The sequence below is a fragment of the Symphodus melops genome, assembly GCF_947650265.1.
Source record: "Symphodus melops genome assembly, chromosome: 5".
Classification (NCBI taxonomy): Eukaryota; Metazoa; Chordata; class Actinopteri; order Labriformes; family Labridae; genus Symphodus; species Symphodus melops.
Genome location: NC_136695.1, coordinates 1,527,012 through 1,540,563, shown reverse-complemented (window position 1 = coordinate 1,540,563; position 13,552 = coordinate 1,527,012). Strand labels below are relative to the sequence as shown.

The following is a 13,552-nucleotide window of genomic DNA, read 5'->3' as shown; positions in this document are numbered from 1 at the left end:
TGTGTGTGTGTGTTGTGCAGTGGACCTTCTTTGTCTGTGGACCGCAGCCAGTCCCCTCTCTGAAGGGTAATTGTTGTCTTGTTAGAAGAAAAACCAGAAAGAACGCAGACAGGCAGGCAGGCGAAAATTAAGCGACTGGAACTGGAAGCAGAAAACAGAAGAAGAGGCCAAAAAAAAAAAAAAAAAAAAAAGAGAGAGAAAGAGAAAAAGAGGAGGCAGATTCCCAGAAAAACAAAAAGGAACAGAGAGCTCTTCAAAAACCGGTCAGGTTGGAGAGGCGCCAGCTTAAATCAACTGTGCTGGGTGTTAATTGTCTAGAGGTTAGTGTTTGTGCTGCAGAGGCAAACGGAGCGAAGCCGCGTCCTCGGGGGAGGAGCCATGAAAACCTTGGTGGAGCCTCAACGTCACCTCGTGATTCTGGGGATTTTCTGGCATAAATTAAAGAAGGCGTCGGAGAGGGAGCGCCGCCCTCAGGTGGGGGAAACCGCTCGCTCCAGGACGTTAAAGAAATGAGATCTTTAAATAAGACGTGGTGCAGCGGATCGCCCCGCCCACACGCCGCCCCGCCCGCCGCCCCACACGGCTTCTGTGGTCATGTTTCACTTCCAGGTGATCTGAGGTGTCGCAAAGGTTTCAGAAAGGTTTCATAGCGGCGGCGGCGGATCATTGAAGCTTCCCTGCAGACAGTTTGGGCTTCATGAAAACAGACAGACAGACAGACAGGGGAACAGTCCGTACCTTCTCCAGCTGGGGTCAGGAGGCGGGGACAGGTAGGCGGAGTTATACGGCGAGTTGTCCACCTGAGGAGACGGGTGGTTAAAGGAAACAGAATGACCTCATGTGTCTGCAGACGGTTTCATTGTGGTTTAATAACTTCTCCTTTTGTTTGGAAGCGTTCTCTCTCCTCGCCTGACTCTGCTGAAACATGAGAGTCAAACCTCTCGCTGCCAGGCCGTCGGATCATCACGGAGGACATTTAAAAACTTGGACTGGCAGCTTTTTGTTTCTCTTTCAGCTCAGCTTGCAGAGCTTCACACCTCACACTGAACACGCCGGCTGTTTGACACGTCTGCACAGATTTCAGCTACCAAACCCGCTCTTCTTCCCTTTTCTTCATTTTCACTGTGTGAACATTATTCACGTCCGCCCCCTCGGCGTTTCAGCTCAACCAAACTGAAGGATACTTGTCGGTTGCGGTACGGTCTGACCGGCGAGATGAAACGGCGGTCCCTCTGGACTCGCTCCACCAGGCCGTGATGTCGAGTTGAGCGGTTGGGCTCCAGAGCGGAGGGGAACGAGCCCTGAAGAAAAGACAGAAACATACAATGAGTTGTTATGCAAATGTATTCATCATCAACTCGACTGCTTTCCTTCTAACGATGAACCAGACGCAGAGAACGCCGTCCTCATCGGGGACAGAGACATTCATCGCTCTCATTTCAGCTTCCAGCTGCTGCAGCACAAAATGTTCATACATCAACCTGAACATGTGGAGCTTCAGGAGGACACCAGAGCCCTCCGATGTGTTCTTACTGACTCACAGGTAAAGACAATGGTTTTAACTGGCTGTGATGACAGAGAGCATCAGAGGAAGGTGTGAACATGTTTCTGACAGGATCCAGTTGTTTCACAACATCACAGACAGGATCCCTACAGAGGAAGAGGATTTGACTCTGTTACATCACTCTCTTGTGAAATGCAAAGTATGAAATGAAAAATGAATGTTTAAAAAACAAGCAGGAGAAGCACACAGTGTGTTCATGGAATACATGTAGCTGATCCACGAGGATCAGGAGGGGGAGAAATACTTTCTGTGCATAGAAACATAAAGAACCGGAAAAGGACCTGTCGTCAATATTTCTTGTACGTTGTATTTTTGAAATGCAAATAAATTTAAATGAAAAAAAGAGGAAAAAGAAAATAATATCTATGTAACTGCCAATTTCCACATAATCTGTTCACAAGATCACAGAACTACAAGATCACAGGAAGAACTACAAGATCAGAGAGAACTACAAGATCACAGAGAACTACAAGATCACAGGAAGAACTACAAGATCAGAGAGAACTACAAGATCACAGGAAGAACTACAAGATCACAGGAAGAACTACAAGATCAGAGAGAACTACAAGATCACAGAGAACTACAAGATCACAGGAAGAACTACAAGATCACAGGAAGAACTACAAGATCACAGGAAGAACTACAAGATCACGAAGAACTACAAGATCACAGAAAACTACAAGATCACAGAGAACTACAAGATCACAGAAAACTACAAGATCACAGGAAGAACTACAAGATCACAGGAGAACTACAAGATCACAGGAAGAACTACAAGATCACAGGAAGAACTACAAGATCACAGGAAGAACTACAAGATCACAGGAGAACTACAAGATCACAGGAAGAACTACAAGATCACAGAGAACTACAAGATCACAGGAAGAACTACAAGATCACAGGAAGAACTACAAGATCACAGGAAGAACTACAAGATCACGAAGAACTACAAGATCACAGAAAACTACAAGATCACAGAGAACTACAAGATCACAGGAAGAACTACAAGATCACAGGAAGAACTACAAGATCACAGAAAACTACAAGATCAAAGGAAGAACTACAAGATCACAGGAAGAACTACAAGATCACAGGAAGAACTACAAGATCACAGGAAGAACTACAAGATCACAGGAAGAACTACAAGATCACAGGAAGAACTACAAGATCACAGAACTTGTTGTTCATCGTCTGTTTTGACGTCATGTTGAAAATCGGATGAGGAGTCTGTATGTTGAGTTTTCACAGTGAGCGGACGCTCTGGGACTTCCTGTCCTTGTGGATTCACTCTGTTGAGCTTGCAGCCTGCAGTCGGTTCCTGAAGGAGACTGTGTTTATGTTGATCTCTTCTTCTTGTAATGTTGTCACACTGCGGCCTCAGGGACAAAAACAACGTGGAGCTAATGTGTTATAAGGAGGAACATTCAGTGATTATTTTCAGCCCACTCGTGTCCTGAGGGCTCGAGCGATATATCGTAGGAAAGATAAAAATGTGTCATTTTTTCATCCTTTATGTGAATAAATAAAAGGTTACCGTCGGCTCCGGGCTTGAAAACATCAGCTTTACAAATGTTTCCAGACCAGCTGCTTATTTTCCAGCTGTTTTCATGATTAATCAAAACTATTGCGCAGAGGGCCTAGCAGTTAGGCCCCGCCCCCTTTACAGAGGCTTAAGTCCTATCAGCGGACGGCCCGGGTTCTAGTCCGACCTGTGGACCCTCAAAACGTCTCGTCTGCGTGTTCCTATTGTATTAAAGAGCCAACATGTGGGGCCGTCGCTCTTCCAGTTAAACATCTATCTGCTGGGAACAAAGAAAACAACCTTGAAGATAAAAGATGCACGCTGCAGCCGAGGCTTCGACCTCCCACATTCCTCTCATCTCCCTGAACGTTTCTCCGACCTGCTGCAGGAAACGTTCATTCCATCTCCGAGACAGCGGAGGGAGGTGGAGACGTCAGCCGATAAGAGGCCGTGATATTGATGAAACACTTCCATTACTGGATGAGTTTGGCTCCGCCGCCGCCGCGCTGATGGGAAACGCTGATGACTCAGACGGATTGTGGTGACGCAGCAAAACTTCAGCGCCCGAACCACAGCTGCTTTCATCCTCCAGAAGAACTCGCTGTGACTCCGTTTCTATTTTCACTCTGACAGCGGTGCAGGAAGTGTGCGACGTCCTGCAGCTGGGAAAGACGCTTCAGGAGAGTCGAGCAGTGAGAAATGAAACGAAGGCGCCGAGTGCAGCAGCACGCCGCCCTGCTCCGTGCTCACGTGGAAAAATCACTCAACTCTTCAGAGAGACGTCGTTTGATGTCACCGACGTTCTTCTCCAAATGTTTGATATCGCCCGTGAGGACGCGGGTCTCTCGTCCCCGCGTCCTCTGATCGGGTCATAACCATCTAGTAAACAGTAAACGCTTCATGCACGCGCCCCTGAAGGCATCGCCAGCGCTGGTGGGCGCGGCGCCTCAGATCAGAGCAGTGAGAATAGCTGAAGGCTAAATATCAGTCACCTGGAAGTCCTGCGGGCTCCTGCCGATCTGGTTGACGTTGGGTAGCGAGCCGCCGTAGTACGGCCCCTGACTCCTGGCGAGGCGGAGCTTCTGAGCCTGGAGCTGCAGGAGAGGAGACGACACACACGTTAAACATTCAGACCAATCACATCACACAGGAAACCAAAACAAACGGCTGTTAGGCCACGCCTCCTCCAGAGACACGCCTCCAAACGCCCTCCTTTGAACAAGTCAAACGGCGGTGAACTTTGATTTGAAGCTCCAGGTCGTTTTCCTCCTGACAAACCACACGCCTGGTTCTGACCCGGCCGCTCAACATTTGAACAGGTGACCTGGTTTATGGGGTTTTTGCAGCCTGCCTCCGGTGGACACTGCAGGAACTGCAGCTGTAGTTTGAGTGTGCAGGGAGAGGCCTCGGGCTGCACTCACAAAACAAACTCCACCGCTGACCTCTGACCTTTACTTTAACCAGCACACATGAAGCAGCTCAGTCTGTGTGTGTGTGTGTGTGTGTGTGTGTGTGTGTGTGTGTGTGTGTGTGTGTGTGTGTGTGTGTGTGTGTGTGTGTGTGTGTGTGGTTTATTTATAAACTTCCTGTGAACCAGCTTCTCTTAAAGGGAATGAAAAAGTAACAACAAGAGAGAACACGTCTATATTTACAGCGTGTCAGCAACACACACACACTCACACACACACACTCACACACACACTCACTCACACACACACACACACTCACACACACACACACACACACTCAGAGGCCCTGGCCCAGTTTTTTTGTTGTTTTTTTTTCAAAGTGTGATGAACTTATTTTATCTGCAGTGTCTCCTGGCCTTGTTCTCTATCTGCTCGCGTCCTTGGATCCTTTGCTGAACACGCTGTGTTCTCGCTGGGATGGAAGATTCAGTGTTTGTGCTGCTGCGAGCGAGCGAGCGAGCGAGAGAGCGAGCGAGCGAGAGAGCGAGCTAATCATTGTCCAAGCAGAGAATGATTCGTAAAGGGAGCCGGTGGATGAGTGATGAGGACGAGCTTTTAAACTCCTCCAGGACGGACGGAGACGCAGACGAGGCTCAGAGTGAAAGTGAGCAGGACTCAGAGGAACGAGCCAAGACGCTGAGTCATCTCTAGAAGAGCCGCGTCATGGCAGAGGAGGAGGCGGCCTCGGTCCAAACGCACGTTTTTCAGTGGAAGTCCAAACCTCACAACCCGAGTCACACGATTACTAGAGACGTCTTTGAATCAGCACATTGAAAGTTAAGACGGAGAGAGGAGAAGAATCTGAATGAATCCTTCAGAGCAAAGCCAGACATGACGAGTCGAGTTTCCACATTCAATGATTGGTCGTTGATTTCACCTCTCACACGTTCACTGCAGCCGCACGCACGCACGCACGCACGCACGCACGCACATCTTTGATCGTCCCACAGAGCGACGTGCGGCCATCGTATCGGTCGCCACATGACCACGACTGATGGTCTTTCCTGCAGGAGGATCCAAGCCGCCTCCTTCGAGCGCTTTGATCACATGTAGAACAATGTGCTGAAATAAAGACAGAACAGCGTCTATGCTGCAGAGCTGAAGGGGTTAATGTGTTTGAGACGGGCAGAACGTTCTGTTGAGCGTGTCACTGCGAGCGGGTCATCAGTCATCTGGCGTTCGTCACTTTCTAAGTGTTGTGTCGGCGTCTCACGGGTGACGTCACGTCTGCAAACAGCGTCTGTGTGTGGCGTGAACGGAGCACGCCGTTATCAGGCTCCGTGAGTCACAAGAACAACGTCACACCACGGAGAACTTTACAGAAGAACTCTGAGAACGTCACACCACGGAGAACTTTACAGAAGAACTCTGAGAACGTCACACCACGGAGAACTTTACAGAAGAACTCTGAGAACGTCACACCACGGAGAACTTTACAGAAGAACCCTGAGAACGTCACACCACGAAGAACTTTACAGAAGAACCCTGAGAACGTCACACCACGGAGAACTTTACAGAAGAACCCTGAGAACTTCACACCAAGGAGAACTTTACAGAAGAACCCTGAGAACTTCACACCAAGGAGAACTTTACAGAAGAACCCTGAGAACGTCACACCACGGAGAACTTTACAGAAGAACCCTGAGAACGTCACACCACGGAGAACTTTACAGAAGAACTCTGAGAACGTCACACCACAGACAACTTTACAGAAGAACCCTGAGAACGTCACCATGGAGAACTTTACAGAAGAACCCTGAGAACGTCACACCACGGAGAACTTTACAGAAGAACCCTGAGAACGTCACACCACGGAGAACTTTACAGAAGAACCCTGAGAACGTCACACCACGGAGAACTTTACAGAAGAACCCTGAGAACGTCACACCACGGAGAACTTTACAGAAGAACCCTGAGAACGTCACACCACGGAGACTTTTTAAAGAGGAACCCTGAGAACGTCACAACACGGAGACTTTTTAAAGAGGAACCCTGAGAACGTCACACCACGGAGAACTTTAAAGAAGAACCCTGAGAACGTCACACCACGGAGAACTTTACAGAAGAACTCTGAGAACGTCACACCACGGAGAACTTTAAAGAGGAACCCTGAGAACGTCACACCACGGAGAACTTTAAAGAAGAACCCTGAGAACGTCACACCACAGAGAACTTTAAAGAAGAACCCTGAGAACGTCACACCACGGAGAACTTTAAAGAAGAACCCTGAGAACGTCACACCACAGAGAACTTTAAAGAGGAACCCTGAGAACGTCACACCACAGAGACTTTTTAAAGAAGAACCCTGAGAACGTCACACCACGAAGAACTTTTTAAAGAAGAACCCTGAGAACGTCACACCACGGAGAACTTTTTAAAGAGGAACCCTGAGAACGTCACACCACGGAGAACTTTACAGAAGAACCCTGAGAACGTCACACCACGGAGACTTTTTAAAGAGGAACCCTGAGAACGTCACAACACGGAGACTTTTTAAAGAGGAACCCTGAGAACGTCACAACACGGAGACTTTTTAAAGAGGAACCCTGAGAACGTCACAACACACAGACTTTTTTTTTTTTTAAAGATTTATTTTTGGCCTTTTTGCCTTTATTGATAGGAAAGTGGATAGAGTCGGAAATGGGGAGAGAGTGGGGAGAGACATGCGGGAAAGTGGCCACAGGCCGGACGCGAACCCGGGCCGCCCGCGCGAGGACCGAATCCTCGCAACATGGTACGCGCGCTGTCGCTGCCGCTGAGCTATCGGCGCCCCGACACACAGACTTTTTAAAGAAGAACCCTGAGAACGTCACACCACGGAGACTTTTTAAAGAGGAACCCTGAGAACGTCACACCACGGAGACTTTTTAAAGAGGAACCCTGAGAACGTCACAACACACAGACTTTTTAAAGAAGAACCCTGAGAACGTCACACCACAGTGACCGACACACACCCTGAGAACGAGTTTGTCTGTCGCTCAGTGCTCGCGTGCACGTTCCAATTTGATAAGTTCTTTGTGCAAACAAAAGGGGGCGGGGCTTTGGAGGTGTGTCTCTGGAGGAGAGCGGATTCTTCCTTCAAGGTTCAGATCAGCCGTCAGAGTTCTTCTTCAAAAAGTCCCCAGAATGGGCGGCACCAAAAACATCTCGTTTCTACGAGTTCTAACACTTTCGTATTTCACCTTCAAAGACCCAAAATGTCTGAATGTCAGGATTTCCTGATCATAATAATATTGCTTTAAAGAACCGAAGATCATAAATCTCTGACAGCCTGAAGTTCCACTTTCATGGACTGAGAATGAATCGAATCTCTCACGCTTCTATTATCTGATTGGACGCCCTGCAGGAGTCATAAATCAGCAGTACAGTAACTGGTAGAAGACCCTGTTCCCGCCACGAGCAGCGCCAGTTCTGCCTCCGAGTAACGATGCTCAGCGTCCTGTGAGCAGAGAAGCTTCTGGAAATAGATGTTAATAGATTTATTGGGAGTTGGTGGTCGGGTCTGAAACATCAGGCCTGAAGGCGCTCTTTATGATGATGCCATTTCAGCTCCCCCGCTGGACTCAGCGCCCACGGTCCAAATCGGAGAGAGTGAGGGGATGCGGTCGGACTCAAACCCAAGACGGGGACCTGAGCTTTCGTACGTACACCTGCCGAGCCGTGCAGAACCCTGAAGGCTCAGATTGTTATTCAGTGTCAGAGAGGAAGAGGATCCTTTAACCACAAACAGCTGTTACATCACTTCTCTACAAACACGCCACACGCCCGTCTAATCGCTCCGTTTCTGGATCTTCGTGCTCATGTGTGACTTTGCTCTGTTTAATGATTGGTCCAGACTGACCTCCTGTTTGTGTAGCACACATGAACACACCGCCTCCTCCTGAGAGCGGCGTGCACGCTGCCTTCACTTCATCCCCCCCCCCCTCTCACAGAGCTCTGCATGTGGTGGACACTGTAGCTTCAGTGTTTAGCCAGCTCTGTATGTGGTGGACACTGTAGCTTCAGTGTTTAGCCAGCTCTGCATGTAGAGACACTGTAGCTTCAGTGTTTAGCCAGCTCTGCATGTAGAGACACTGTAGCTTCAGTGTTTAGCCAGCTCTGTATGTGGTGGACACTGTAGCTTCAGTGTTTAGCCAGCTCTGCATGCGGTGGACACTGTAGCTTCAGTGTTTAGCCAGCTCTGCATGTGGTGCACACTGTAGCTTCAGTGTTTAGCCAGCTCTGCATGTGGTGGACACTGTAGCTTCAGTGTTTAGCCAGCTCTGCATGTGGTGGACACTGTAGCTTCAGTGTTTAGCCAGCTCTGCATGTGGTGGACACTGTAGCTTCAGTGTTTAGCCAGCTCTGCATGTGGTGGACACTGTAGCTTCAGTGTTTAGCCAGCTCTGCATGGGTCTGTAAAGCTTTCTGCGTTCTAACCTCTCTCCATGTTTCATCTCCAACATTGATCCTAGTTTGAGCAGCTTTCTGCTGCTGGAGCTTATTAGAAACATGCAGAGGCTTTTTAGCTCGGGTACAATCACTTCTATCTGAAGCAGTTCCACTGCCCGCTTCCATCGCTGCAACACCTGTTCACCTGATAACTGCTCTCATATCTGGAAAACCCAGGGGCGTCCAAAACGGCCTTCAAAGCCCCGCCTACCTTCTCTGGTCCAATCAGATCCAGAGCATTCAGGAGCAGAATCTAAAGTGAGAAGGAGGACATGCTGGCTGCTGCATTGTTGTCAGAGAAGCTTCAACACAGCAGGTTTCCTTCATGATCACACAGGAAGAGAGCAGCTCTCTGATTGGTCCTTTAAATAAACACAGCTCTCTGATTGGTCCTTTAAATAAACACAGCTCTCTGATTGGTCCTTTAAATAAACACAGCTCTCTGATTGGTCCTTTAAAGAACTTCTACATTCAGAAGTCTGGTCTGTTGAAAATGTCTGACACAAACTGCATATCAAGACTGAGCAGCTCTGACACACAGGAGCTACAACACACACACACACACACACACACACACACACACACACACCCTGATGCTATTAGCTGATTGGACCACCCACGCACTTCTGCTGCAGAGTGTGTGTGTGTGTGTGTGTGTGTGTGTGTGTGTGTGTTGGGGGAAAGGACAGGAGCAAAAGGAATTCCCAGAAGAGACAAAAACCCAAAGGGTTGTTATTGTCAGTAAGCGAAGGAGGAGGAGGCGGTGGCGGCGGCGGCGGCGCTGTGTTTGTCAGCGTGGAATCTGAACAATCGATTTGATTGTTGATCCATCGTCTTTACGAGCTGCTGATGAATCGTTTGTTTCTGTCTGCTCAAAAAGCTGCAGGAGCCGAAGACACTGAGCGCACGACGTCACGGCGAGCAGAACCAGCGGAGCGTGCAGGACGCTTCAGACACGTTGTGTTTAAGAAAGCATCGCTGTCACTACAGGTTGGCGTGCGGCGGTCGGGGGCGTGCGGCGGTCGGGGGCGTGCGGCGGTCGGGGGCGTGCAGCCGCGCTCCGGAGGTGGACCCGCGGCGCTCGGCGTGGAGACGGAAGCTCATTTTAATAGTTCAATCATAAAGTGGAGTGTGTGTGTGTGTGTGTGTGTGTGCGTGCGTGCGTGCGTGCGTGCGTGCGTGCGTGCGTGCGTGCGTGCGTGCGTGCGTGCGTGTGTGTCTAATCTGAAGAAACACGAGTAAAGGGAGGTTCCCACAGACTCCTGCGTGGCGTTCAGGGTCAGGGGTCAGTGTGGGACTGCAGGTAACTCATCGTCTCAGTCTGAAGACGGCGTTGTGGTTGCGGCGGCGGCGGCGGCGGCGCCTCGTGGCCGTGGCGTGAGGAGCGTCTTCCCTCAGCGCTCGTCCTACTGAGACTCTCTGCAGCGAGGTCCAGATGTTTGTACGGATCCACGGCGTGCTGATGCACCAACAGTGAAAAGGGGCGTGTACCGCCGCCGCGTGGTGGCTGGCGCTCCAGCGTGTGTTCCTGCTCTCAGACGGAGAAGCAGGAAGCGTCATAAAACACGCTTCATCGTTTTGACGACTTTTGGGTACAAAAAAAAACTGCGCTTGGCGGGCGTTAATGTCGGACCCTGGATGACGAACCGTGTAAAGACCCTGTGACCTGCGAAACCTCGCCACTTCCTGTCCTGACGGGCTTCAAGCGAGCTTTCCAGCCAATCAGCTCCTCGTCGAGCCCCGCGGCGAGGAAATCTCCGTCAGCTCGCCGCTGAAAACAGAAACGCTGAACTCACTTCATAAAAATAATCCAAACACGAAAAGCCGTAAAGGTCGAGACGGCGTGCGAGATGGCGTGCGTGTTGAAGACGCAGACAGCGATTAACCACAGTGAGCCAGAGTAAACACGGAGCGCTGTGATTGGACACTTCATGAACACGTGTCACCTGAGGCTCATCGAGCGCTCGGCTGCTGCTCGTAAACGACTCCACTCTTCCACGGCGTGATGAGACGGCGTGAAGCCACGGCGTGATGAGACGGCGTGATGAGACGGTGTGAAGCCACGGCGTGATGAGACGGCGACACTTTTCAATAACGCCCTTTTTTTTTCTGTACTTCTAAAGATCGAAGGGTTTATTCGGCGCCGTGTCCACCTGGCGGTTTTTTCCCCCCCAAGGCAGTAAAGCTTTACGCACGCCAGTCCTGTCTCCATGACAACGGGACGCTGTAAGAAGATCCTGATTCGTGTTTTTTGCAAAAGTTGTACAAGGGGGCGTGTCCCTCATAGGGGGCGTGTCCCTCATAGGGGGCGTGTCCCTCATAGGGGGCGTGTCCCTCACTTAGAGGGGATAAAAATCAAGCTAGAAAATGTTGTTTTAAAAAGGGGCGTTTCCTTTAAATCACAGTCATGACGTATAAAGCTAAACTATCAGTGGTGGTCTACCAGAGTCCGCCCAGTCTGAGACCAAGACCGAGGACAGAACCCCCTCACAGGTGAACCTGAAGCCCCGCCCCCTTCATGAAAACACGTCTACAAGTCAAAGTCACAAACAGAGCTGAAGCTGCTCACAGTCGATCCATGAACACTCAGAGGTCAGAGGTCAGAGGTCAGAGACGAGAGGGTCCGTCCTCTCGGGTCCTTGAACCAGGACGCTGTCCACCGTCACTGGAACACGTTCTTATAAAGTGAACGCTGATATTTACATCAACCCCCCCCCCCCCCCCCCCCCCCCCCCCCCCTCATCATCATCGGTCTACAGTCTCACTCTGTTCATTAACAGTGAACCCAGTTATCCTGGGTGACTCGTTCTATCTCTTCATTTAAAGTGTCTAAAATGTGTGCCGAATTAAAAAGAAGGACTGAAATGTTCAGTAAATTATTTTACTTTGTGTTAAACTTCATTACAATGAAGGTAAAAACGGGTAACATCGCGCTAAATGGTGAGTTTTTTGAACGGGGTTCGGCGGGACGTCCAACAGGTTGACAGCGACGTGAACGCAACATAGTAAACAAGCCAAGTTAGCTGCGGATGCTAACTGTGCTAACGACGTATCGGAAACGGACGAGCAGAAGTAAGAACAAGTTGAGCTGATGATAAATGTCACTCAGTACGATGTCGTGTGACGCTGTTATTCACTCTGAGAGCACTTATTCTCCGTGTGGAGGTCAGCGCTGATCGTTATGTCAGAGCCCGGGGAAGGCCTCTCTTCCTCCGGGCAGCTCTCCTCCTCCTCCCCCGTCTCACACTCACCCGAGTCGAAGTGATGTCCATCATGACCTCCTGGAAGGCGGCCGTCTCCTCGGCCTGTCGCTGGGTGTGCAGCGCTATCTTCTCGCTGAACTTTCTGGGGTTGGAAGCCCCGGACCCGGAGCCCGAAGTGGGTCCGGGTCCGGGTCCGCAGCCGCCTGTACCCGTCGCAGACATCTTCACCGAGCGGACGGGACGACTTGACGTAGTGGAATGATTTTTCAGCAGAGAGGCGCGGGAAAGTGAAGAGGTCTCACTCCGCTGCTGATTCAACAGGCGGAAAATGTCAACAAGTGAGCGCGGCTGTTTGAGCAGCAGGGCAGCGCCGACATGAGTCCATGGATCAACATTTTAGCGGCTCACAGAGACAGGAAGTGTGCTGATGATTAATAAAGTTTATAAGGATGGCTGACAGAATGAATCCTCGAGCCTTTCTTTCTGTTTGACCCGAAAACAATATTCGAGGCCTCGGTGCTTCAAATGAGCAGACATGGCGACCTCTAGTGGCCTGTGGAGGTTATAGCATCCTGTAATGACGAGCGGAGAGCAAACTTTATCCTGTCGTGTTCAAGATAAAGATCAACTTTATTAGTCCGTCATCTTGGGAACTTACAACAGCTAAAAAAAAAAACAGGAATATAATCAGACTAAACGTAAAAAAACAAACAAATATACATTGATTCAATAAAAGAAGAAATCTAAAAGAGAACTAGGTGTAAACATGATGTACATGTACACACAGTTATTAATGAAAACACAGTGTGGAACGTTTTTTTAGACTTAAGTTTATATATATATATATATATCTTCCTTCTTCCTACTTTCCTCATTAGTGTGTATCGATATTAGAGTCATGAGGCAGCGATGATGTTAAACAGTCTGACTGTCGCTGGAATAAAGGAGCTGCTGTAGCGCTCGGGCCTGCAGGGTGGGGGTCTCAGGGTGGGGGTCTCAGGGTGGGGGTCTCAGGGCGGGGGTCATGCAGGGGGTGAGAGGGCTCCCAGCCTACTCCCAACTCTGTTTGTGTTCAGTCATGTATTAGTCAAATGTCATATATGTCAACAAATAATAAAAAGACGATATTTATAGTTAAATGGTCGATTGAAGATATGAAGGATTTATTGAGAAACTGTTGATTAGTGCATTATTAGAATGGAAGTATGTAGAATAAAATACACTGATTGCAATTTAAATGAACTTAAAAAAAGTAATTAAAAAAAAAATCAACAAATTCCTTTGATTGATATTTATCATGTTGTTGTTTTTTCTCCCAATTGACCTTCAGAGCCACCGTACCAGTGAACACTTACATTGAGTT

The 13,552-nt window shown here is 49.2% G+C and overlaps 1 protein-coding gene across 1 annotated transcript in view; it reads right to left on the bottom strand.

The window, feature by feature from the left end:
- The window catches only part of LOC306823289 (CREB-regulated transcription coactivator 2-like), an 18,907-nt gene extending 6,303 nt beyond the window's left edge, over positions 1–12,604 (bottom strand). The window contains 4 exon segments of the mRNA XM_079342745.1: positions 706–800; positions 1,185–1,301; positions 4,079–4,180; positions 12,238–12,604. Of these exon segments, the coding sequence (XP_079198871.1) occupies positions 706–800; positions 1,185–1,301; positions 4,079–4,180; positions 12,238–12,411 (488 nt within the window). The 5' untranslated portion in view covers positions 12,412–12,604.
- Between the last annotated feature and the right edge of the window lie 948 nt (positions 12,605–13,552).